The sequence below is a fragment of the Furipterus horrens genome, unplaced genomic scaffold (assembly GCF_987537825.1).
Source record: "Furipterus horrens unplaced genomic scaffold, mFurHor1.1.pri manual_scaffold_17, whole genome shotgun sequence".
NCBI lineage: Eukaryota > Metazoa > Chordata > Mammalia > Chiroptera > Furipteridae > Furipterus > Furipterus horrens.
This window is the reverse complement of record NW_028327187.1, coordinates 109,232,239-109,254,487: the sequence shown is the minus strand read 5'-3', so window position 1 is coordinate 109,254,487 and position 22,249 is coordinate 109,232,239. Positions and strand designations below refer to the sequence as shown.

At 38.8% G+C, this 22,249-nt stretch overlaps 1 protein-coding gene and 1 long non-coding RNA gene across 5 annotated transcripts in view; one reads left to right on the top strand and one right to left on the bottom strand.

The window, feature by feature from the left end:
- LOC149991802 (uncharacterized) overlaps positions 1–22,249 on the top strand; it is a 209,597-nt gene that overhangs the window by 14,433 nt on the left and 172,915 nt on the right. The gene's annotated exons all lie outside the window — the stretch shown is intronic.
- The window catches only part of ADGRG2 (adhesion G protein-coupled receptor G2), a 66,886-nt gene that overhangs the window by 8,849 nt on the left and 35,788 nt on the right, over positions 1–22,249 (bottom strand). Inside the window, exons 6-20 of the mRNA XM_090264408.1 lie at positions 20,130–20,185; positions 19,270–19,325; positions 16,808–16,847; positions 16,291–16,328; positions 14,931–15,025; positions 14,327–14,393; positions 13,441–13,829; positions 10,829–11,000; positions 10,497–10,653; positions 9,230–9,373; positions 8,481–8,603; positions 7,845–7,890; positions 7,618–7,721; positions 6,734–6,855; positions 4,138–4,406 (exon numbers count right to left, since the gene is read on the bottom strand). Coding sequence (XP_090120534.1) covers positions 4,138–4,406; positions 6,734–6,855; positions 7,618–7,721; positions 7,845–7,890; positions 8,481–8,603; positions 9,230–9,373; positions 10,497–10,653; positions 10,829–11,000; positions 13,441–13,829; positions 14,327–14,393; positions 14,931–15,025; positions 16,291–16,328; positions 16,808–16,847; positions 19,270–19,325; positions 20,130–20,185 — 1,878 coding nt within the window. The remainder of the gene's footprint in view (positions 1–4,137; positions 4,407–6,733; positions 6,856–7,617; positions 7,722–7,844; positions 7,891–8,480; positions 8,604–9,229; positions 9,374–10,496; positions 10,654–10,828; positions 11,001–13,440; positions 13,830–14,326; positions 14,394–14,930; positions 15,026–16,290; positions 16,329–16,807; positions 16,848–19,269; positions 19,326–20,129; positions 20,186–22,249) is intronic.

Here is a 22,249-nt window from a genome sequence, read left to right as displayed (position 1 = left end):
ATTCATGTTGAAATATAATTTTAAGTGTCAAGTGGGAAGCAAAGTGAGAGACTCCAAAATGTAAACAAAAGGTGAGTCATAGTCGACTTACTAGGATTACCAGCAACTCCTGGCAAACCTTTCATTATGAACTCAAAAGTCCTTGACTGATTACCTGGAACCCATTGATGGATTGAAGAGCCTGATCTGGTTGCTTTGGGGGTGATGACTGCCACTATGCTGGCTTTCTCAAGGGCCCACAGGCACTTCCACTAAGAGGAGGCCAGTGATAATGCTCCTCCCAGCTTAAAAATGGTTTTTGGCTGGGAAGGAGTCCTGCTCACCCCCCGCCCCCCATTACCCTCCACCTAACCTCATGCAGATACCTCACACAGACCAGCCTGACACTGAATCTCAAGGCTCTGGGATATTTAAAAAAAAATTCATTCTCACAGACAGGTTTGGTTTCCTGGTACAATCTAACGTAATATTTCATTTATCTCTTTTATATTTGTACCTTCTGGATACACTGACCTATGACTTCCATAGTGAGACACTTTCCTAAAAATAAGATATTGAGAGTGCGGAGCTAGTCCTTGACAAGGAAATCTGACATTTCAGGATTCTACAAGGAGGAAAGAATTTGACAGAATTTGTGCCAGTGTCTGGGAAGAAGTGACTTATCTTTCTGGAAAGATGTTCTGTTATTCTTCACAAAGCTATAATGACAGGCAGGGTGAGAATGGTGGTAAAGGTTGTGCAATCCTGTTATGTGGGGAATATTTGAATGAATATTTAGCCTGAGGAAGAGAAGGGAATTTGGGAAGGATTGCATCTGTAATACAGTGGAAGGGATATGCATAAGAGATCAGAAAGCCGGGCTTGGCTGGGCTTGAGCTGTGTGAATTGGGGTAAATCATGTCATCACTTTGAGCCAATTTACTTACCTGAAGTTTACAATAACTGCCTTGCTAATCTCACTGATTTGTCTGTCATGGGGTTACTTGTGTGAAAATACATTGAAAAAAATTGGCATTATACACAATATTATATATTACTTGTAGATTAACTAAAGGACTCTGGCAGAAGAGATGTCAGATTATGGTGATGATGATGACTATTTTGCCTAAAAAAGTAAAACCAAGACCCCTGGGTAAGTGCTAACAGAGAGCCAAATGAACTTAATGGAAAACTGGAACTGTAGAGCTTTAAAAAATTGTTACTGCCTGCCTTGTAAAGTATTAAAAATAAGTCACCAGGTCCCAAATGGAGTTGCTTATGCTAAGTCCCATGTCACCAAACCAAGACTTAATTACAGTTTCGGCTCTCCCAGAAATAGAATCTTACACCAGTCCATCAGGAATCACCTTGTCAGCACCACTTAGGTCATCTGTCTGATAAACCCTTGCTGTCCCCTAAAGGAAAGTGACCTTGCAGAAACCAGCCTGCTTTTTTTTGTCTTTTTTTGTCTAATATAACATCTTTGTTCCTGCTTCTTTCTGCCTATAGAACTCTTTCATTTTGGACAGCTCCTTGGAGCTCCTGTCAGTCTGCTAGCTTGCATGTTACTCAATTCATAAATTATTGAAAAAAGCCAGTAAGATCTTTAAAATTTACTCACTTGTATTTTGTTTCGTAACAAAGGTTATGAGCGTTCCCAATAATAGAAGTGTTCAAGCAGAGCTTAGATTATCTTTTATCAATGGTAAGTCAAGTTGAGGAAGCTCCTACATTTGGTGAGTAGTTGAATTAAGAAAGCTTCAAGATCTTTGGAGTGTGTAAAACCTTGTGACTCCCACCAATAGGTAGCATGATCTGAAATATTGTGCCAGTGTCACAATGAAGTTACCTTAGGTTTTATCTGTATATTTGCTCACTCTGCCCTTCCGAGCATACCATCATGCGTGTATGTGATATTGGGAGTTACAGAACAGAGTGAGGCTAGCTGGAGCTTAGGGACTGAGAGTTTGGCCTCATTGTTATCAAGCTAACTTTTTCAATTTATTGAACACCTTCTGTATGCCAGACCCTATTCTATTTGCTGAAGATACAAAGAGAATCCATAGCTCTAAACCTCAGAGCTTTTTGCAAAATATATTTTTATTTATCAATTACATTTGATGCACAATATTATATTAATTTCAGGTGTACAACCCAGTGATTAGACATTTATATAATTTATGAAGTGAGCACCCCAATAAATGTAGTTCCCATCTGGCACCATACAGAGTTATTACAATATTATTGACTATATTTCCTATGCTGCACTTTACATCCCCATGACTATTTTGTAACTGCCAATTTGTGCTTCTTAATCCCTTCACCTTTTTCACCCAGACCCCCAACCCCCTCCCCTCTGGCAACCATAAAAATGTTTTCTGTATCTATGAGTCTGTTTCTGTTTTGTTTATTTTGTTCTTTAGATTCTGCATATAAGTGAAATCATATGGTATTTGTCTTTCTCTGTCTGACTTATTTCACTCAGCATAATACCATCTAGGTCCATCCATGTCGTAAATGGCAAGCTTTCATTATATTTTAATGGCTGAGTAATATTCCATCTTCTTTATCCATGTGTCTATTGATGGGCAGTTAGCTTGCTTCCATATCTTGGCTATTGTAAATAATTCTTCAATGAATATATGGATGTGTATGTCTTTTTGAATTAGTGTTTTGGGTTTCTTTGGATAAATACCCAGAAGTGGAATTGCTTGGTCCTTCCTTGTCTCTTGTTTTAAAGTCTATTTTGTCTGGTATAGGTACTGCTACACCAGCTTTTTTTCTTTTTATTTCCATTTTTATGAAATATCCTTTTCTATCCCTTTACTTTCAGTCTGTGTGTGTGTTTCAATCTGAAGTGAGTCTCTTATAGTCAGTGTATGTATGGGTATTGTTTTCTTATCCATTCAGTCACCCTGTGTCTTTTGAGCAGAACATTTAATCTATTTACATTTGAAGTAATTTTTGATATGTATTTATTGCAATTTTGTTCACATTTTGATCTTTTTTTTTTTCTTCTTTTTAAAGAAGACTCTTTAGCATTTCTTATAATACTAGTGGTGGTGATGAACTCCTTTAACTTCTTTTTGTCTGGGAAGCTCTTTATCTGTCCTTCGATTCTAAATGATAGCCTTGCTGGGTACAGTAATCTTGACTGTAGATCCTTACTTTTCATCACTTTGAATATTGTGTGCCAATCTTTTCTGGCCTGAAATGAGAGCTCCCTTGTAGGTAAATAACTGCTTTTCTCTTGCTGTTTTTAAGATTCCCTCTTTGTCTTCAACCTTTGACATTTTAATTATGCTGTGTCTTGGTGTGGACCCCTTTGGGTTCATCTTGTTTGGGACTCTGCACTGGACTTGTATGTCTACTTCCTTTGCCAAGTTAGGGAAGTTTTTTTGTCATTTTTTTCAAATAGGTTTTCAATTCATTTCTCTCTCTCTCTCTCTCTCTCTCTCTCTCTCTCTCTCTCTCTCTCTCTCTCTCTCTCTCTCTTTCCAGCACCCCCATGATGGAAGTGTTGGTACAGTTGATGTTGTCCCAGAGGTCCCTTAAACAGTCCTCATTTGGGTAGGGGTATTTTTCTTTTTGCTGTTCTAACTGGGTGTTTTCTGCTACCTTATCATTCAAATTGATGATTTGATCCTCTTCTTCATCTAATCTCCTGTTGATTCCTTCTAATGTATTCTTCATTCCAGTTATTGTTTTCTTCATTTATGACTGATCCTTTTTTATGTTTTTTTTAATCTTCATTTTTATGAAGATACCAGTCTCAATGCGACTTCTCTATATCCTTAGTTATAGGACTTCTGTTCAACTAGCCTTCAGGTGGTTCTCAATGATGGCTGTTTTATAGTTTAGTTGTAATTTTGATGTGGTTGTGGGAGGATGTAAGTACATTTACCTACTTTACCATCTTGACTAGGAAGTCCTCCTAAGAGTTTTATGTTAATAACCAGTTCAGGGGAAATATACAGATGTTCTAGAGAGAGACTTGACAAGGTTGCTCTTTGGTCAGTGTAACATGTAAGGAAAATAAAGCTGTTTTATAAACCTTTCAACTGTAACCTGTTTCATCATTATCCCTGTAATTAAAAATCAAAACACTGGAGAAAAAGCAGAGAAAGCTGAGGCAATGTGTAAGCAAATTATACATACCCCAACCGATGATGCAGAATTTAAGGATGTATTTTCGAATGTAAGTATTAAACACTTTGACAAGGGCCAAATACATATGAAATGCTTCTAGGCCCATCCATGTGAATGAGACCAAGAGAAAATAATGCAAAAATACAGCTGCCGAGATGCAGAGGCCTCGCATGTCATACAGAGCAACCCATGAGTCCAAGAGGAAAACCAGATTCAGCAGGAGCAGAGCAGCACAAAGCTGGATGAGAATTTTGGAAGGGTAATCCCTCCGGATCTTTCTAAAAGGAAAGGACAAAAAAAGAATTAGCATCACATTCTCCTTATGTGACTGTATGAGTTTTAAGCAATTTATTTTTGTTCTTTGGTAAATGTCTATGTTAGTCCCCTCTTATCCACAGGGAATATGTTCCAAGACCCCCAGTGGATGCCTGATATTGTGGATAGTGCCAAACCCTATATGTACTATGTTTTTTCCTATACCTACATACCTATGATACAGTTTAATTAATAAATTAAGTACAGTAAGAGATTTAAAAAATAACTAATAAAATAGAACAATTACAACAATATAGTAATAAAAGTTATGTGAACGTGGTGTCTCTCTGTCTCCAGTAATTTTTATATTTTTCAGTCCAAACCTATTCCTGGATCTGTGTAACCACCCCTCACTTGGCTTGGTGTCACTTGTTTCAGGGGATCCCTTGCTGAAGTCTTTGTACAATAGGATCAGTGCTTTTTGCTGCAATATTTGCCATTAGTCAGAACACATTTTTCTATTCTCGTCTCCCACCCACAAATTTAATGCCTTTTCTATCTTAACTTAGCACTTATCATGCACTTGTGGCTATACCTTTTGCAGTTTGAGGTGGGAAAGCAAAACTAACACGAATTGCTTTTTGCTTCTTCATAATTCCACAGATAGGTCTTATTGTAGACCTTAGCAGCCTCAGCATATGATTTATTTTTCTTGCCTTTTTAAGTTGAGAACTTTTACCTTTTCACATACAGGAAGCACTTTATAGCCTCTCTTTGGCATATTTGAATGGCAGAATCACTATTCTTGTGATTTGGAGCCATTATTCAGTAAAATGAGGGTTACTTGAACACAAACACTGTGATAACTAAGACGTCTACTAAGTAACTAATGGGTAGGTAGCATATATACTGACCAAAGGAATGATTCATGTCCCGGGTAGGTTGGAGGAGTATGGTGTGAGATTTCATCATGCTAGTTACTTAGAATGGTGTGCAAGTTAAACATTATGAATTGTTTATTTATTTGTAGAATTTTCCATTTAATATTTTTGGACGAGAGTTGACTGTGGGTAACTGAAACCGTGGAGAGCAAAACAGTGAGTAAGGGGAGACTATGGCATATGTATAAATTTCCTCTCTTTGAGACAGTGTGTGTGTGCATATTGAGGCATTAAAACCGGCAACAAAAGAAAAATCTAAACACAATCATTAGTGGAACCAAATGGAAAACTTGTGTTTGTATTTCTGTAGAACCTTTTACATGCTGACTGTTGACCCATCGTTTTAAATAGTTTGTAGTAGAGTCTACTGAGTGCCCCCTGCATTCTTCTAAACTACTTTTAGAAGCATTGCTTGTGCCTCTTACACAATAGGCTCCTATATTCAGATCTTCAAAACATAGTCAGTTTTCCCTGTTATCTTATGTTATTAGTTAAAATGAGATCATGGAAAGAAGAGTTTAAACTATAGCTAAATGAAATAGGCTAGGAAAATATAGCTAACTGATGACATGTACATGTTTATGTGTGTGACATTAGATCTGGTGAAATCATTCTGAGTAATGGCTGGCCGTATGGTAATTTAGTCTCATTAATATTATTTTCAAAGGTCCACTAGAAGATCTGTAGTCACAGCTGGACCCTAAGTTTGGCGGTCAAAGTGAATTTGTACATTTCTTGATTAGGGTCCAAAACCTCCATCTCAGAACTTACATATTGTTTCATTTAGTTAATGTAATAAAAGTACTTATTTTCTTTTTTTTTCCATCAGAATGTTTTGGAATTCCCCCCAAAAAGTGACTAAAGGGACACTTTTGTGAGCCAAGAAGGAGATGTTATTATTTGGAAGGTTATTCTTGCTTTGACCTACAAAGCCTCACTCACCAAGTATCTAGTTTTCAGTGAGGCTTTACATTCTTTATTTTTCTTTAACCTACATGTGTTAATGTATTTAATCTTTTATGTTTGCTAGGTATAATTTAGAAACATAATATATTAAACATAGCTCTTATGCTATACATAGATCTATGGTATATTTCAAACTGTAAGCTGTTGGGTTTCAGGGTCTTCATCCATCTTTTATTTCACATTTAATGTCAACTAAGTACCAGGCATCATTTTAGGGTATAAAGATGATTAAGACACAACACCTTCCTTCAGTGAGTGCATAGACTAGTGGAAGGAATCAAGTATATAAACCAAAAAGTCCCATGAAGTTTTACATATAGATAGCTCCGCTAGATGGGTGTGCAGGATAAGGTAGACTGAGGAGCACACTTCATTAATATGTTTTGGCAATGCAGGTGAGCAGGTTCTATAATTCAGATTTCTAGTTAGTTATGGGTACTCACTCAAAAGCTATGTAGGTTACAAGAGTAACTGACAGAAAAATTGATGAAAGTCCACAACCAATATATGTGATAAATGTCAGAGCCATCAGTTGAGCTGTTGGCAAGGATGTTCGAGATAGGTCCTAGAAAATAAAATATTGTTTTCAAGACCAAATATTTTTAAATAAATGAGTCATGATTTACATTGATTGTTCTAAGTGCCCAACCATAGTTCATTGAACAAACCAACAAGGTAGCCATAGTTATTATCATTAAGTAAAGATAATGAAATTGAGGCCCAGAGAGGTTAAGTAATTTGTCCAAGGTCACACAGCTATGAAAGTAGAGGAGCCAGGAACCAAATTCAGGTCTGGTTGACTCCAAAGCCCATGTACTTGATCAATGTATTATGGTACACTGGAGGAACACTGGACTGAGTCTAAAGACTTGAATTTGGCTTCTGGGTCTGTATGTGTTAGTTCTATGATTGTGGACAATTACCTAACAAATGAGTCTTAATTCTGACTTCATTAAAATGACAGTAACAACACTCCTTTCTACCAATCCTGCAGGACTGTTGGGGAGATTTAAATAAGATAATTTATGTCAATGTGTCATATAAAAATTTTTATTACCCATTTTAGTCTGAATTCTCTAGTCCTCCTAGTTACTTAAATGAATAAAACATAAATGTAAATACAGAATGGGAAAGAATACTTCCATATTCAAATATTCCCCTTCAAGTGCATTTGCTTATTAGAAGAGTAATTTCATTGGTCTATAACTTTGCCACAATATCCTATCTGCTGATCTATCAAAGTCATCCAGCAGATTAGACATCATGATATGATGCCCAGTTACCCCTCAGACCCAGAATCTAAGGCCAGGTACTGTAGGGATATTACCAGTAGGACGCCAAAGCTCGTAAGGTGGCTGCAGGTACAGATGGTTTCATTCAGCCTCCTGTCTTTGACAGAGCAGCCATCGGATGACCAGCCTCCTCTGCCACCTGTTGGCATTGGGAAGAGTATTTGTTCCATCAGCAAGGCCACAGCACCAATTACTGCCCTTCCTCTCCTACGCCCCCTCCTCCCACCTACTCAGGACTGAAAAAGGTATGGCTGGAACCTACCGTTTCTGCCCAAGTCCCAAAATACACATCTTACTGTTAAGTCATCCTGCAGTAGAAAGATACATCACAACTAATTAATTTACTGAACTGAAAAAAACAAAAAGCAATTAGAAAACAAACTGATTTTTTAAAAAATTTCAGACTCATTCTTAATTTTTAGAGACTTCTTATTTTATACTGGTTCCTAGAACCAACTGAATCTTATATAGGTCAATATTTATTAAATTCAGCAATTGTACATAGGAATCACCTTGGGGCCTTGCTAAAATGCACATTCTGATTCAGTGGGTCTGGGGTGGGGCCTAAGAATCTGCAGACCCCACTTTGAGTAGTGAGATCATAGATGATGCTCAATGTGAACTGAAGTGAGAGATGTTTTTTCTTTGGAGGTCAGAATCAGACCTGCAGCCACAGATTGAAATGCACTGAAATTCAGCAATTGATAAGAGCTTGCTTTTGCATTGCTCCTTCTTGGAAATTAGTCAGTCAGAGTGACTATATGATTCTAGTCTTATACACTGCCATAACTGAGTCTTAAGGTTCGATTGGATTTCCTTTTTTGCAGGCCAAGTCTTCCAGGTATAATTTGCACAAGGTGTCTCTGGTCAGTGAACAGCCCAGACAGGCCTCTCCCACCTGGCTTTGGTCGATGTGCCTTAATAAAACCGTCACGTTTCTTGTCAAGTTCTTCACAGTCAGGTTCGCAACACTTGATGATATGACGTAGCTGATCAGAGAGAGGTTCTGCAGGGAAGGGTCCTAGCTCGCCAAAGAATCAACAAGATGGCAAGGGAAAACAAAATGTTAGTAGAGAGTTTTAGAGCTTTAGTTTACAACCTAGGGAAGAAATTGAGGTTCACGGAGTACAGTGACTTTCCCATGCACCATGATTAAAAGCGGAGCTTGTTGCACTAGGCAGTGCTCTAAATACTGAGTTAAATTTCACGAACTGACACAACGGGAACTTTGTGAACCCTAAAGGGCACGTAACATTAAGCCATTTAATATATGTGCTGCCAAAGTGAGGATGACGTTAAGCCATTTAAGCTATGTGTCCTTGAGCAAGTTGCTTAATCTCGAAGTGCCTCCATGTCCTCATCTATAAAATGGGAATAATACTTTAATAGTTCCTCACAGAGTTGTCGAGAGGATTAGAGTTAATGTTTCTAAATACTTAGGATAGTGCTAAGCACTGGTCAACATTAAGTATCCGTTAATTTTATGTATCATCACTAGCATCATTAGGTCTCGATTAAAAATAAACTGCAGCTTTTCAGCAATTCTTTTGACTTATGGGAAGCATAAGATATGTGAGGATTAAAAGGATCATCAGTTCTCGACTCCCAAATAAAACCTAAACCAGAAGCAGTTAGTGGCAACTTTACCTGAAACAGGGCAGGTGTTTCAAAAAAGTTGAACTGAACCCTGGAAACTAGCTCTACATCATTAGCTGGCAAATTACTCATCAGCGATGAGGGCAGAGAAATAACACCAATACTATTCTCAGGAGCCTCAGTTTCCAGAGAAACCTGAAAATAAAGTAAAAGATAATAAAAAAATGTCTGACGCTAGTATAATGAAGAGTTAGAAAACACAACAACTAATTAAGATGGACGATCATGTAGGAGCATTTATCTGTGGTGTCTTTATATAATCAGTTCTTCTTGTTCCTCTGATTGCTGCACAATTAGAGGGGATATATAATAGGGAGAGAACATCTTGGAGCAGGACAGAAAACATTTCAAGTATACACAGAAACAGTCAGAAGTACAGGATATTATATGTCAATTATATCTCAGTAAAGTTGGGGGGGGTATGGGATAATTGCAGACCCCAGGGAGACCACAGCAGCAATATACCAACTTGGTGACTTGTTAGGGCAAAGTCTTCATAGAACCACACGCACTACATTTGTAAAGGGAAGACTATAAAATTAAATTAAAAGGCAGGACTTGGTTTTATTTGAGTGTTTTCAGCCCCCAATCCCTCTGATAGGTGGCTGGAAAACAACTAGAAGCAGGATTGATAATCAGTACCACTATTCACATCAGTGTAGTCATAACACTTGTTAAAATAATGAAATGGGTTGATAAGTAGCTGATGTCCCTGCTGTCTTCCAACTACCCAGATCCCTCCGTTGGACACTTCCCCAACAACGCCCACCCCATCCCCTGTGATTTCCACAATCCAGCTGCTAAAGGGTTAACACTGGGTGCAACAAGGACCTCTGAGATCCTGCTTCAGCCAAGACTAATGTCCTTTTTAAAAAAAATTCTGCGGTGCCTCATTGTTCTAGATCAACGGTTCTCAACCTGTGGGTTGCGACCCCTTTGGGGGTCGAACGACCCTTTCACAGGGTCGCCTAAGACCATCAGAAGACACATATATAATTACATATTGTTTTTGTAATTAATCACTATGCTTTAGTTATGGTTGGGGGCCACCACAACATGAGGAACTGTATTAAAGGGTCGTGGCATTAGGAAGGTTGAGAACCACTGTTCTAGATGTTAAATATTTTGAATATCACTTCTCAGTACAAGCAGTAATTGTCTCAATCATATACTCCTATACATATATAAGACTCTATCATATATGATATGATATATCATATACAAGAAAAGGCTCTTTCCACACTAAGTTAGGATGTACCTGAAGATTTGCAGCATCTTGGGCAGCGAAGGTAGTTGTGTTGAAATTACTGGAATTCACTCTGATTACAGCCAGAGCCAAAGAAGGGGAGGTTAGACTTATGGTCTTGGTTGAAAAATTCAGTTGTAAGCCAATGTCATCCACTACTTTTAGCAATCTGTAAAGATAAGTGGCAGTACAAATTCAACACTCCCATTTGTTTTTCCCCATTCTAAGCAGAAAATAGAGTAGCAATAAGTCATTATGAAACATAATAGGAGAAAGATACTTGGCTATAATTAATCATGTAAGAAACACTGTTATCACTATGGGGTCAGTTTGCTAAGTCATACCTTTGGGCCAGAGGAGCCAGCAAGGCGGGTGGGGAACGGAGGAGTTTGCTGACTTGGTTTAGCATTTCTTCTGCAGTGTTGGGCTCTAAGCTGCCTAAGGACAGAGCTTTCTCCATCTGAGACACTTGGCTCTCAATATCGGGAAAACTGATGCTGCTGGTGTGGACAATTTCTACAACAGAGAGCCAAATCACTTTATCAACACATAATGATAAAACCACTAATAAAGAAACACAGACTCTGTGATCTGGCAGACCCACTCCTAGGTATTCACCCCAGGAAAATGGAAACATGTCTTAAGAAGACTTATGATGAATGTTTATAGCAGCTTTTTTCATAACAGTCCCAAACTAGAAACAACCCAAATGTCCATCAACTGCAGAATAAACTATGGTCCATCCATACAATGGACTATATTATTCAGTAATAAAAAAGGATGAGCTACTAATACATGCAACAACATGGTTAGATCCCCAGTTCTCCAATGTATTATGGTAAGTGAAAAAAGCCAGACTCAAAAGGCTATATCCTGTATGAGTCTCTTCATATGACATTCTAGAAAAACCAAAAGTACAATATAGGGAAACAAAACAGATCACTGGTGGCCAGGAGATGGGCATAGTCGATAGGGGGTTGACTACAAAGGGTTATGAGGAAATTCTGGGGGTAGTGGAAATGCTATGTGTAGTGATGGTGCTTGCATGACTCTGGGTGTTTATTCGACCTCATAGAATTATAAAATTTTCATTCACCCATTAGAACTGTATTAATTTTACTGTGTATAAATTATACTTAAAGAAACCTAACTTAAAAAATGTAAGAGCACATCAGTATATTTAGTGTGTATTCATACAAACATAAATATACTTGTATTTAATTTATATTATGCATATAGGATTTATATGGATAACTAGAAGTGCTTTTTGTGGAAAGGAATATTATGAAATTAATAACTATAAGCCTGATTTTTAGCAGTATTTTTAAAAAGATTGTATTTATCTATTTTAGAGAGACGGGAAGGAAGAGAGAAAGAAAGGGAGAGAATACGTCCATCTGTTGCCTCTCACACGCCCCCAACTGGGGACCTGGCCCACAACCCAGGCATGTGCCTTGACCAGGAATTGAACTGGTGACCTTTTGGTTCACAGGCCAGTGCTCAATCCACTGAGCTACACCAGCCAGGGCTTTAGTAGTGTTTTTTATTGGGAAACAATGATAAAAACCTAACAACACAAAGGTCTCTTAATTTGACCACTTAACCTCCTATTTCTTATTTTGCATATTCCTTTCTAATATTTGTCCATGTGTTAATAACACACTGTTATAAACAGTATGCAAACTATTTATTGTTGTTTTTACTTCACTCAAGACTTGAAAAAATGCTCCCAAGCTTCTGTCTAGCTGTTCTTATGCACAGTTGTGTAATAGTCATTGTGTTATGTGAGTCACTGTGACAATATCATATTTCAACATTCCTCTCCTGTGGAACCATTAAGTTATATCCACTGTTTTAGCTACCAGGTAGTACCCCAACACATCTTATATGCATATGTCACTTCGTTTCTCTTGTCTCATTGCCTGCAACCCAAACCTTGGGAGTAGAAGCACAGACACAAGAGGCCACCTTGCTGGCCCTTCTGTGTAGCCTGTTAGGTTGATTGTAAGGGTCAATGGGGATGGCTTTGGAAAGGTAGGCATTTTAGGCTCAGGCTAATGAACTTCAGTTTTACTTTATTCTTCCTCAGCCAATAAACCTCTTGACTAGAGCCCCAATGATTTTATAATTTGGCCTAAATTTTCCATATTTATTTTAAAAATTAGTTAAGAGGGAGCAGTGCAAATATGAAGAAATATCAAGTTCAGAAATATCAAGTTTTGCAGAAGTTCTAAATGTCCTGGGGATGCTGGCTATGGTGGAAGAAGTGGGGGTGATAACCTGAGCTCCAATCTCATGTCACCGAGATTTTGGCTTTGCCTCGAACCATCTAAGTTCTAGAGGAAGACCTGCTTCTCACTCACTGAATTGAAACTCTGGAGAGTATCCAGAATTCTTTCTGCTTCCTTTCTTTTTCTCTTTGTCCTTTAGCCCTAAACCTACTTTGTTTGGGGGGAGCCCTTTGCAGTTTCCATGGCATTCTCATGTACACCACTGTTCTTAACCAAGTGCTGTGAGTGTGACTATTTTCATCTTTAAGTAGCACAGGCTGAGTCAGGAGGAGCAAAATGGCTCATCCCAGATCACACTGCCTGTGAGGACCCATGCAGACCCATACCTTCTGTCTAAATAGAGTACTGTATTTAACAGTTCGAAAGTTTTCTCTTCAGTATGTTGAAAACAGTGACCCAAAAACCTTTTGTAGGAGAAAGAAACCTCTAAAATAAGTCATCTCAATAAAATGAAATCTGTGTTAGCCTCAGAGCTATTTCTCCGTTCTTGGCCAAAACAATTTCACTGAAATTCCCGAAAGAAAGCTCTTGAAATAAGCAGACCTTATGAAAAGAAAGACTCAGTGTGATCTTATTACAGATATCTTGATGTGGCAAGCTGGCAGCTATATTTCAGGTAGCAGAAGTAAAACGAACATAGGGGCAACTGAGCTCCTCATATTTACCTGTCTTGTCCGGAGGTGTGCTGATTGTGATGACATTCACAGGAGCAGATACGGTGGGAGAGGGAAGTGAGGACTTCACAGGTGGCAGGGTATGGGAAATATCAGTTTGGGGACTAGGGGAAGAGACAGTTCCAGATTGGGGGAGCCTATCAATGATAGTGCTATAACCTATAGGAGCTGAAGGCTGGAGAGAAGGAAGGTGAATCACCCCTGTTGGGCTCTGGGTAACAACAGATGAATGATCTAGAATCTCAGATAATGGGAAGGCACTGGAGACTCGGGAAAGAATGGTGACCGGAGGAGCATCTGGGATGGAGTTGCCAGAAGAAGAAACTGGTGGGCCACGTGAATAACCACCAGCAAGACACACAAGTGGATCCTGCAAGTCACTAAAGGAAAGAATCAGAGACATGTACGTGAGACACAAATGAGCTACAGAGAGGTGGATCTTTTCCTCTGGCAACCATCTGACACCACCCGGAAGCCCAGGTTGTACCCCAGATCAATGTCATCACCATCTCTGAGGGTGGGAGGCAGGCATCAGTGTTTTTAAAAACTCCCCGCATGGTCCCAATGTGCAACCAGCCTGAGAACCACTGCTCTATGTTCTGGACCCCTGCTACTTAAAAAGTGCAGTCCATGAACCAGCAGCATTGGCTTCACTGGGGAGCCAATTAGAAATGCAGAATCTCAGGCCCTGCCCAGACCTACTGGATCAGAATATGCATTTTCGCAAGATCCTCATTGACTGAAATTTGCAGTAACATTTGACAAGTGCTGAAACTGAAAGCCCTTATTCATTGTTAAAACTCCAAAACTCCTTAGCCAACATGGTGATTAAATGTTAATAGTTTTTTAGGAAAAGGGTCAGCTTGTTTGCACATACCACTGCAGTTTTTCTAATTCTTCTGGGGAGGAAGGGCAGGGTATTCTGACAGAACAGCAGCACTGTTCTGGAGGAGACAAAAGGAAAGAAAGAAGAAAATGCATGGTTGAGAATAAGGCAAGATAGAAATTCAGATCCATCAAGTATTATGATTCTTACACCAACTGCATTTTAAAGAGCATTTGTCTAAAATGGGTGAGAAAATAAATTGGATGCCATTATATGGACAATTACATATACATAGTAGGTACTCAAAAATATTTAGTGAATAATTTGGGGTCAGTTATATGCATACAATATCAATTGCTATTCAGCAACTCCTAAAAGGAATTCAGAAGTAGACAGATCCCAGCAGCAAGTGATTGAATACTCCAAATAGATCTGTTTCTCAACAGGGTTTATCATGTTTTCAAATGTAGTATATTGAAATTTTATTAAGAAAGCAGGAAAAATCACCTTTTAGAATTCCCTAAAAATTTCCAAGGACAAAAGAGTCAAAACAGAAAGCTGTAACATATGTAAATTTATTAACTATATTTTCAGATAAAAATAAAACACATCAAAACCATATATGAAAATGAACACAACAATAGAGACAACTTACCCATTGGGTGAATCTTTACTCTTTTCAAAGCCGCCATCATGGCACATATGTTCATTGTCTTATTCAATTTTATTGTGAATGTACAATTTAATGTGCTATAAAGAAAAATATATACAACCAGAATGTTACCAAATGGAAAATCTATCTACATATTTGTAATTGCTTTTCCAACTTAGAGTGAGGAAAGGAGACAATGACACTGTTAACTTGCAGTGTCACCCTATAAGCTTATAAACACCCACCTACCATGATCTGAACTTAATCCAAAATCCTTTGTAAAATACGAAATTTATAAAGGTTTACATTCATAGAGGTGGCAAACCAGAGACCCTCTGACCACGTGGCTGCCGATTTCATTTTGCTTGCCTGCACAGTGAACATGCAGGGTTGAAACTTGGGTGCAAAGACAGGCATCTTGACATTTAGAGTCTTACCCCCAGCTGGCTACTTGTCTGGAGTCTGTAGGCATTTGAATTTCCATTATAGGAACCCTTTCAAATACTAGCCTAGATGAATATCAAGGTCTCTTAAATCCAAAGTCTCTCTGGCAATCCAGTCTAGATTATCAGATAACTGGGAATTTAAGACACTCTGTTTCTTTCTACTTTAGTCTTAGTTTAGGTGCAAAAATATTAATATTGCAAAGAACAAAAAGATAAGTGGAATGAAATAATACATAAAGTAGATAGCTAGTTGATGTACAGTTTCATGGAAGATTTGCCATTATTTATACCAATGGATAATTTGGTAAGTAGAAACTGGCATGTTAGGACTTTTACACTCCAGAATGCTCAAGGTTCAGGTAGTGAGATTATTGATCTGTAAGCCATTGGCTTATGCAGCTCGCACAAGCAATGAGCACAATTTAATATGATGATCTGTGCAACCTCAAATAATTGTTGGGCAATCTCTGATTCACCTCTGCATGCACTTTTTCATTTCTTCTTTTTCTTTCTAATCTTTTCCCTTTCTTGCCAATCTTTTCCTTCCCTCTCCTTCTCCTCCCATGTTCCAAATTGTGTTCCTTCTTCTCTTTCACTCTGACTGGACCACTGCAAGCCAATTCTTGGTCATATTGGTGGCCCTTCGGGCTAAGGACACTGATGATCCTTAGCCTCGGAGAACCAGAGGCCAGCATCCTGGAACCACCCACCCCTCTGTGCTTCATAAAGAAACAAGAAGATGGTTGTGACAGATTGATGAGTGTTTGGAAGAATGAAAAGTCATGTATCCAAAATATCATTAATATGTATTTATTTCAGAAGAATGCCCTTGACTTTGCAGAGTAAGACTCCTCAATATTTTATTTCTCATGAGTAGAAAAATAATGATATTTATAAAAGTATTAAAAATAACTGACCTTTGATCTTCTGCTGTAGCACATACAATAAAATAAGTCTGAAACAAACAAACAAAAAATATATATATATATATTCTACTTTGGCAGTTGAAAGTATCAGACAAGACAACCCTGGACTAATCATAGTATCATTGAATCTTAGAGCCATAAGAACACCTAGGGATGATCCAATTCACATTCCTACCAGATTCTTGACATATGATCAAAGCTTTTCAGGCCATGCAGGCTCTGCTTAGATACATCTACTGTCAGGGAGCTCACTATCACACAAGAGAGCTCATTCTCCTGGGGCCCTTGTTTTAAGAAACTTCTGCTTTTACATGAAGGAAAATTCACATCCTTGTAATGTCCATCCATTATGCCTGGTTTTGATTTTTGGAGTAATGAAGCTAGTCCACTCACTTTTTTACATGACAGATTTAGGGGTATTTGAATACATACATCCCCAGGAATGCGGAACTCCATACTTTCCCCCAAGTAATAATTATAAACAAGGTACAGGGTGTACTATAATTACCTCACTTAGGGTTTGCAGGGTTTTGTTGAGCTCTGTTCGTCTGTTAATACAATGAGAGAAATTGACATGAAGGAGACCATTGGTGATGTTAAATTCAAAACAAGTTAGATTTTTACCAAATACATTAGCATATAGTATGTATTGCTTGCAGTGTTCTCTTTGAAGAAACATTGGGTATAATAAGAGTCCTATGTGGGAAAAAATAAATTATTTATATGACAAGGGAAACTAACCAGACAGAAGCTGTATTGCTATTAGCTAACAGTTGCAAGATAGAAATAATGGTTGAACAATCTTGTTATTCATTAGGCTACTGCAACTCCAAGGCAGCTTTGGGCAGAGGGCCAGAGGAAGAGCTGGCTGGCCTGAGGCAAAATTTCTGAGATGGGCCAGCCACTCACCCTGGAGGCCCTGGGCCTCTGCTTTCTTCTTCATTCCCTCTCCAACTGACCCTGCCTGCCCTCTATCACTCTCCCGCCCAGCCTTCCCCTTCTCACAACTCCTCTTCAGGAATTTCCCTCATTCCTCTCCTCCAATCACACTCCAACAACACTTGTTTTTCTTCAGGGTGGCAGAGCTTAATGTGAGGTTAAGGTGAAGGAAATCTAGTTTAAAAATTCACGCTGAGGCAGTGGTTCTCAACCTGGGTTGACTCTGCTCCCCAGGGGACACCTAGCAATATCTAGAGATTTTTTTTTCTGTTGTAATTGGGGGTGGGGTGCTACTGGCATTTAGTGGGTGGAGACTAGGGATTTGTTACACATCCTAAAATGTACAGGACAATCCCACATAACAAGGAACTAACAGGTCCCAAATGTCAATAGTGCCAAGTGGAGAAACTGCTCCAAGGAATGGGCAATAGTTCTAGGTGGCTCCAGGGAAAGTCTGGAGGGAACAAGGGAAGCATGGTGGCAATAGTAATCAGTTAGCTTTTTGAACTGGCAGGATCCTCTTCTCCATTTCTATGCTGAGAGGCAGCCTTGTTTCGGGCAGTCACCCTGGCTGCTCCAGTCATGTCCAGTCTGCTCTATATTCAGATACTTAGAACATCCTTTGGTGCCCTGTACATGTCTCCTTCATCGTAGGGATCATACTGTAGTGTTATCATTTATTCCCATCCTGTGTCTTTCCTACGACACTCCAGACTCCCTCAAATGGCCTCATGCTGGAACCACCAGGGAAGCACTAAAAAATGCTCATACCTGCATCTTAGTCCCCAAATAGTGATCTAATTGGTATGGAGTGTGCCTGGGCATCAGTGTTTTTAAAAGCCCCCCAGGTGATTTTTAATATGCAGCCTAGTTTTCCATTTCAGAGAGTTGAGTTTATCACCATTTGTATCCCCAAGGCCCAGCACATAGTAGGCGCTTAACAAATGCTTGGTGGTTTTAAATGAACTCATCTCTATTTCAAGTCTAGTAATTAAGGTGAATTACAAGTAAGCTAAGTTGTATTCTATTTATAAGTTTGTGAGTTTAAAAAATGTTTCCTATCACTGTTATTGCCCATCTAAAGTTTAAAATCCTTTTGGAACACTGATTACTTCACATATCTACTTTGAGTAAAAGTTAGAAAAGCTAGATTTTCATCAGCAGCTGAGAAAAAATAGGCATATAAAGGACATGAACAACACCCCAACCCATTCCAGTTCTCACTATAACTTTTTGCCACTATAAACTTGGAAGAACCCTAGGGATGCTTGATATCTACCACATGGAATCATGAATGATGTTCCTTTCCACCTAGGCATTGCTGAATCATCAGAAGTAGCTAGGTCGAAATGCTAATTAAAGGGTGAGCCTAAACAACAGTTTTGTTTTGTTTGCTTTGACCTAGGAAAGAGTTTTCTCTTCAGTGTCATCATAGATAACTCCCCAGAGCTTTTGAATTTGGTTACAAGTTTACAAAGAATTCATTTGAGAGGTAGTAGAAAGGTTAAAAGTAGATGAATTTCATCTCTGATGCTGCTTCCCTGCCATGAGGGCAAAGACATGAAGTTTCCCCTCCCAGTGGACAGGGTAAGACTGTCCTGGCCTAGGCCAACCTGCTGGCCCACATTTTGATCTGTTGTCTAACTGGAGGCATCTATTTGTAAATCGAGGTCTATGTGACAAGCACCTTTCTCTGGCTTTTGAATCACTGATGCTTCATGAAAGCATGAACAAATGGTATACATGAAGTCTTACCTTGAACTCTTCTTTCAACCTTTCTGGCTGCCAAATCATATTACTCAAATACCAATTCCAATGGAGATAATTTCATAGCATCAATGAGAACAGCCTCCCAAGGATATTAATTGATGACAGGTAATTATGGTTATAGTTTGCAAAGAACTCAAGAGCCACTTCTCTGTAACCTTTAGGTCTCTTTCCTATTCTCAGTTTCCAAAAGCAAAGATAGCTTATCAAGTATCTTTTCATAGTTGATGTCTTAAGTTTTAAATCAAACAGTATATTACTCACTTCAATTCACTTAGAGACAGGACTCCAGTTAAGGTGCCATTAGCCATATTTTGATTCTGTTAGAAGCACAAAAACATTAAGAATACAACAAATATTGTTTCATTAATACCCTCTACAAGAAGGTGTTCTTTAGTTTTGTCGGCCACCCAAAGAACTACACCCTAAAGACTGAATACTAATTTCAAATGATCAAATCCGTATAGACTAAGCCAGTTTTTGTTTTCTTTGAAAAATATTTGGAATCAATGAGAGTGATATGCTAATTTCTGTCTTTTCTTATTCCCCCAAAAGAACACTATTAAAACTCTCTACAGGAAAGGTCCCAGATTTAAGTAAAAGATCCCATTGTAAAAAAGGGGAACTTGATAGCAGTCATCACAACATTTCTAGAATCTAGCTCATTGCCTGGCACATAGTAGGTACTCAGGAAATATTCACTGAATGAACAAACCATGTATAGCTGGGTTCCTCTGAACCAGCCCATGTAAAATATGGCTGATACTACTGTATCCAAATCCCCCATAGGGTGAATACAATCCGTTTCAGAAGACTGATTCAATATATATTATATAGCTCCTTGATAGGAATTTCTAATATAATTTTACATTTTGACTGGTAATGGAATTACATCATATAAACATTCAGTAGCAAACTTAGTGAAAACTAAAATATAATTATTAACAAAACACCATGATTATTATGAAGTCAAGCCTCTTAGCTAGGGATTCAACGACCAAATTTATTTGGTCATAAAAGTAAATAAATATGCCAGATATCATAAATCTGAGTCTTAAACAAATCCTTAAATACATGTGAATTCATTTTTTATTATTGTAATAAGAAAAATATTTAAAACCTACCTTAGTAACATTGCTTTCTTCGTCATACTGAAACATTATCTCACCTCTAAAAAATGCTAAAAATAAAATTTTAAAAAGAAAATTGAGACAAAAGTTTCATCAAATTCTTTGCTGTTATTCACATTTACTCTTTTTCTTTTTAAGTATATTTTACTGGTTATGTTGTTACAGTAGTCCCAATATTTTCCCTTTGCTCCCCTCTGCCCAGTACCCCCCTTCCCTCCAGCAATCCCGCCCCCCTTAGTTCATGTCCGTGGGTCCTGCATATAATTCTTTGGCTTCACTGTTTCCTATATTATTCTTAACTTCTCTCTGTCTATTTTGTACAAACCAATTATGCTTCTTAATCCTTGCACCATTTCCGCATTTCTCCCCCTTCCTCCTTCCAGCTGATAACCCTCCAAATGATCCCCATACCTATGCTTCTGCTCCTATTCTGATTTGCTTAGTTAGATTTTGTTTTTATTTTTTTAGATTCAGTTGTTGATAGGTGTGAGTTTGTTGTCATTTTAATGTTCATAGTTTTGACCTTCTTTTTCTTAAGTCCCTTTGACATTTCACATTTACTCTTTTCTATCAGAAAGTTACTCAATTTAAAATAAATTACAGTAAAAACTGAAGAATTAAATTACCTTTGTGTTGGCAGAGAATGAAAAAAACAAGTCTAGCTGTTAACCCCTAAGACTTATCAATAGCAAGAGAGTAGATGAAAAAGATCCAGAGGTCGAAAAGAAACAGAGGTCAAGAAGGGACAGCTAGAAACAGAGCAGATGTGTCAAGGTAGAGTGGTGTCTCAGAACCAAAGGAACCAAGTTTCAAAGGAGTGGTCAGTGATGTCATGTACTGTAGAGAAGTCAAGTAAAAGGACTGAAAAAAAGTTATATGACATCAAAGTCTCCTTGTCCCTATTCCCCACTATGAGTTCTGGAAACACCAAAACAAAAGGAAATAAGAAAAGCCAAAACATTCTTTCCTAAGCCACTCCATCTGTTTTGTACATTTAAGTTAAAATCTTCTTAAAGTTAAAAAAAGAATCAATATAATTTTCAGAAAATATGAACTATAAATTTCACGTAGGAATGCAGAATGAGGAAATACTTGTTCCTTTGTCAAGAAATTTTATCCTGGCCTTCCTGAATCCCAGTGCCCAGGGTGTTCTGGGGACGGTCCGTTGGTGTCCGCAATGGCTCATAATACCAAACTGCTGGCCACCTCTTGGGCTGCTCCTTGGTACACCATCGTCCCAGGCCTGCCTTGGTGCTGCAGCCTTCATGCTTGGAGTCACTGTCTCTGTCACCTCTGCCCCCAATCCCGTTCCCTTCAGGTGCAGAGCTCCAGGAGCACTGCGTGGGCACTGGGCACACAGACATAGGCAGCTGCACCAGAGCCCATGGGGCAGTCATGGTGCTGAGCTTCACCAGACTGTTGTGTGCCATGCTGGGCACCATCATGATTGTACAGGTGCCCTCCATTATCAAGTAGGAGGTCCACAAGAATGTGCACTTTGACCCAAGTAGCCTGTCCTTTGGGAAGTGGAAGGATATCTCAGTCCCCTTTCTACCTCTCCATCTACTTCTTCAACATTATCAATTACAATGAGATCCTCCAAGGGCAAGAAGCCGCAGGTGTGGGAGCACCAGCCCTATGTTTACAGTGAGTTCCGGCACAAGAGCAACATCACTGTCAATGACAATGACACAGTGTCTTTCCCCGAGTACTGCAACTTCCAATTCCAGCAAGTCCAGCGGCTTGGAGAACGATTGCATCATCATGCCCAACATCCTGGTCCTGAGCGCAGGAGTGATGGTGCCAACCCGCTCCTGGCAGAGGCAGTGCTGGGCCTCCACCCTAACAAGAAAGAACATTCCCTGTTCCTGGACATCCACCCAGTCACAAGAATCTCTATAAATTGCTATGTGAAATTGCAGCTCAGCCTCTACATCAAGACCATCAAAGGCATCAGACAAATGCCCAAGATCAAGCCAGTGGTCCTCCCGCTGATGTAATTTGAGGAGGAGAAACGCTACTTATTTTAGAGTAGCAAAATGGGCTCAAGGGATTAGGAGGCCATGCAGGCCTATTGTGAATGCCTGATAATATCAGCTCCCAAGGGGACTGTT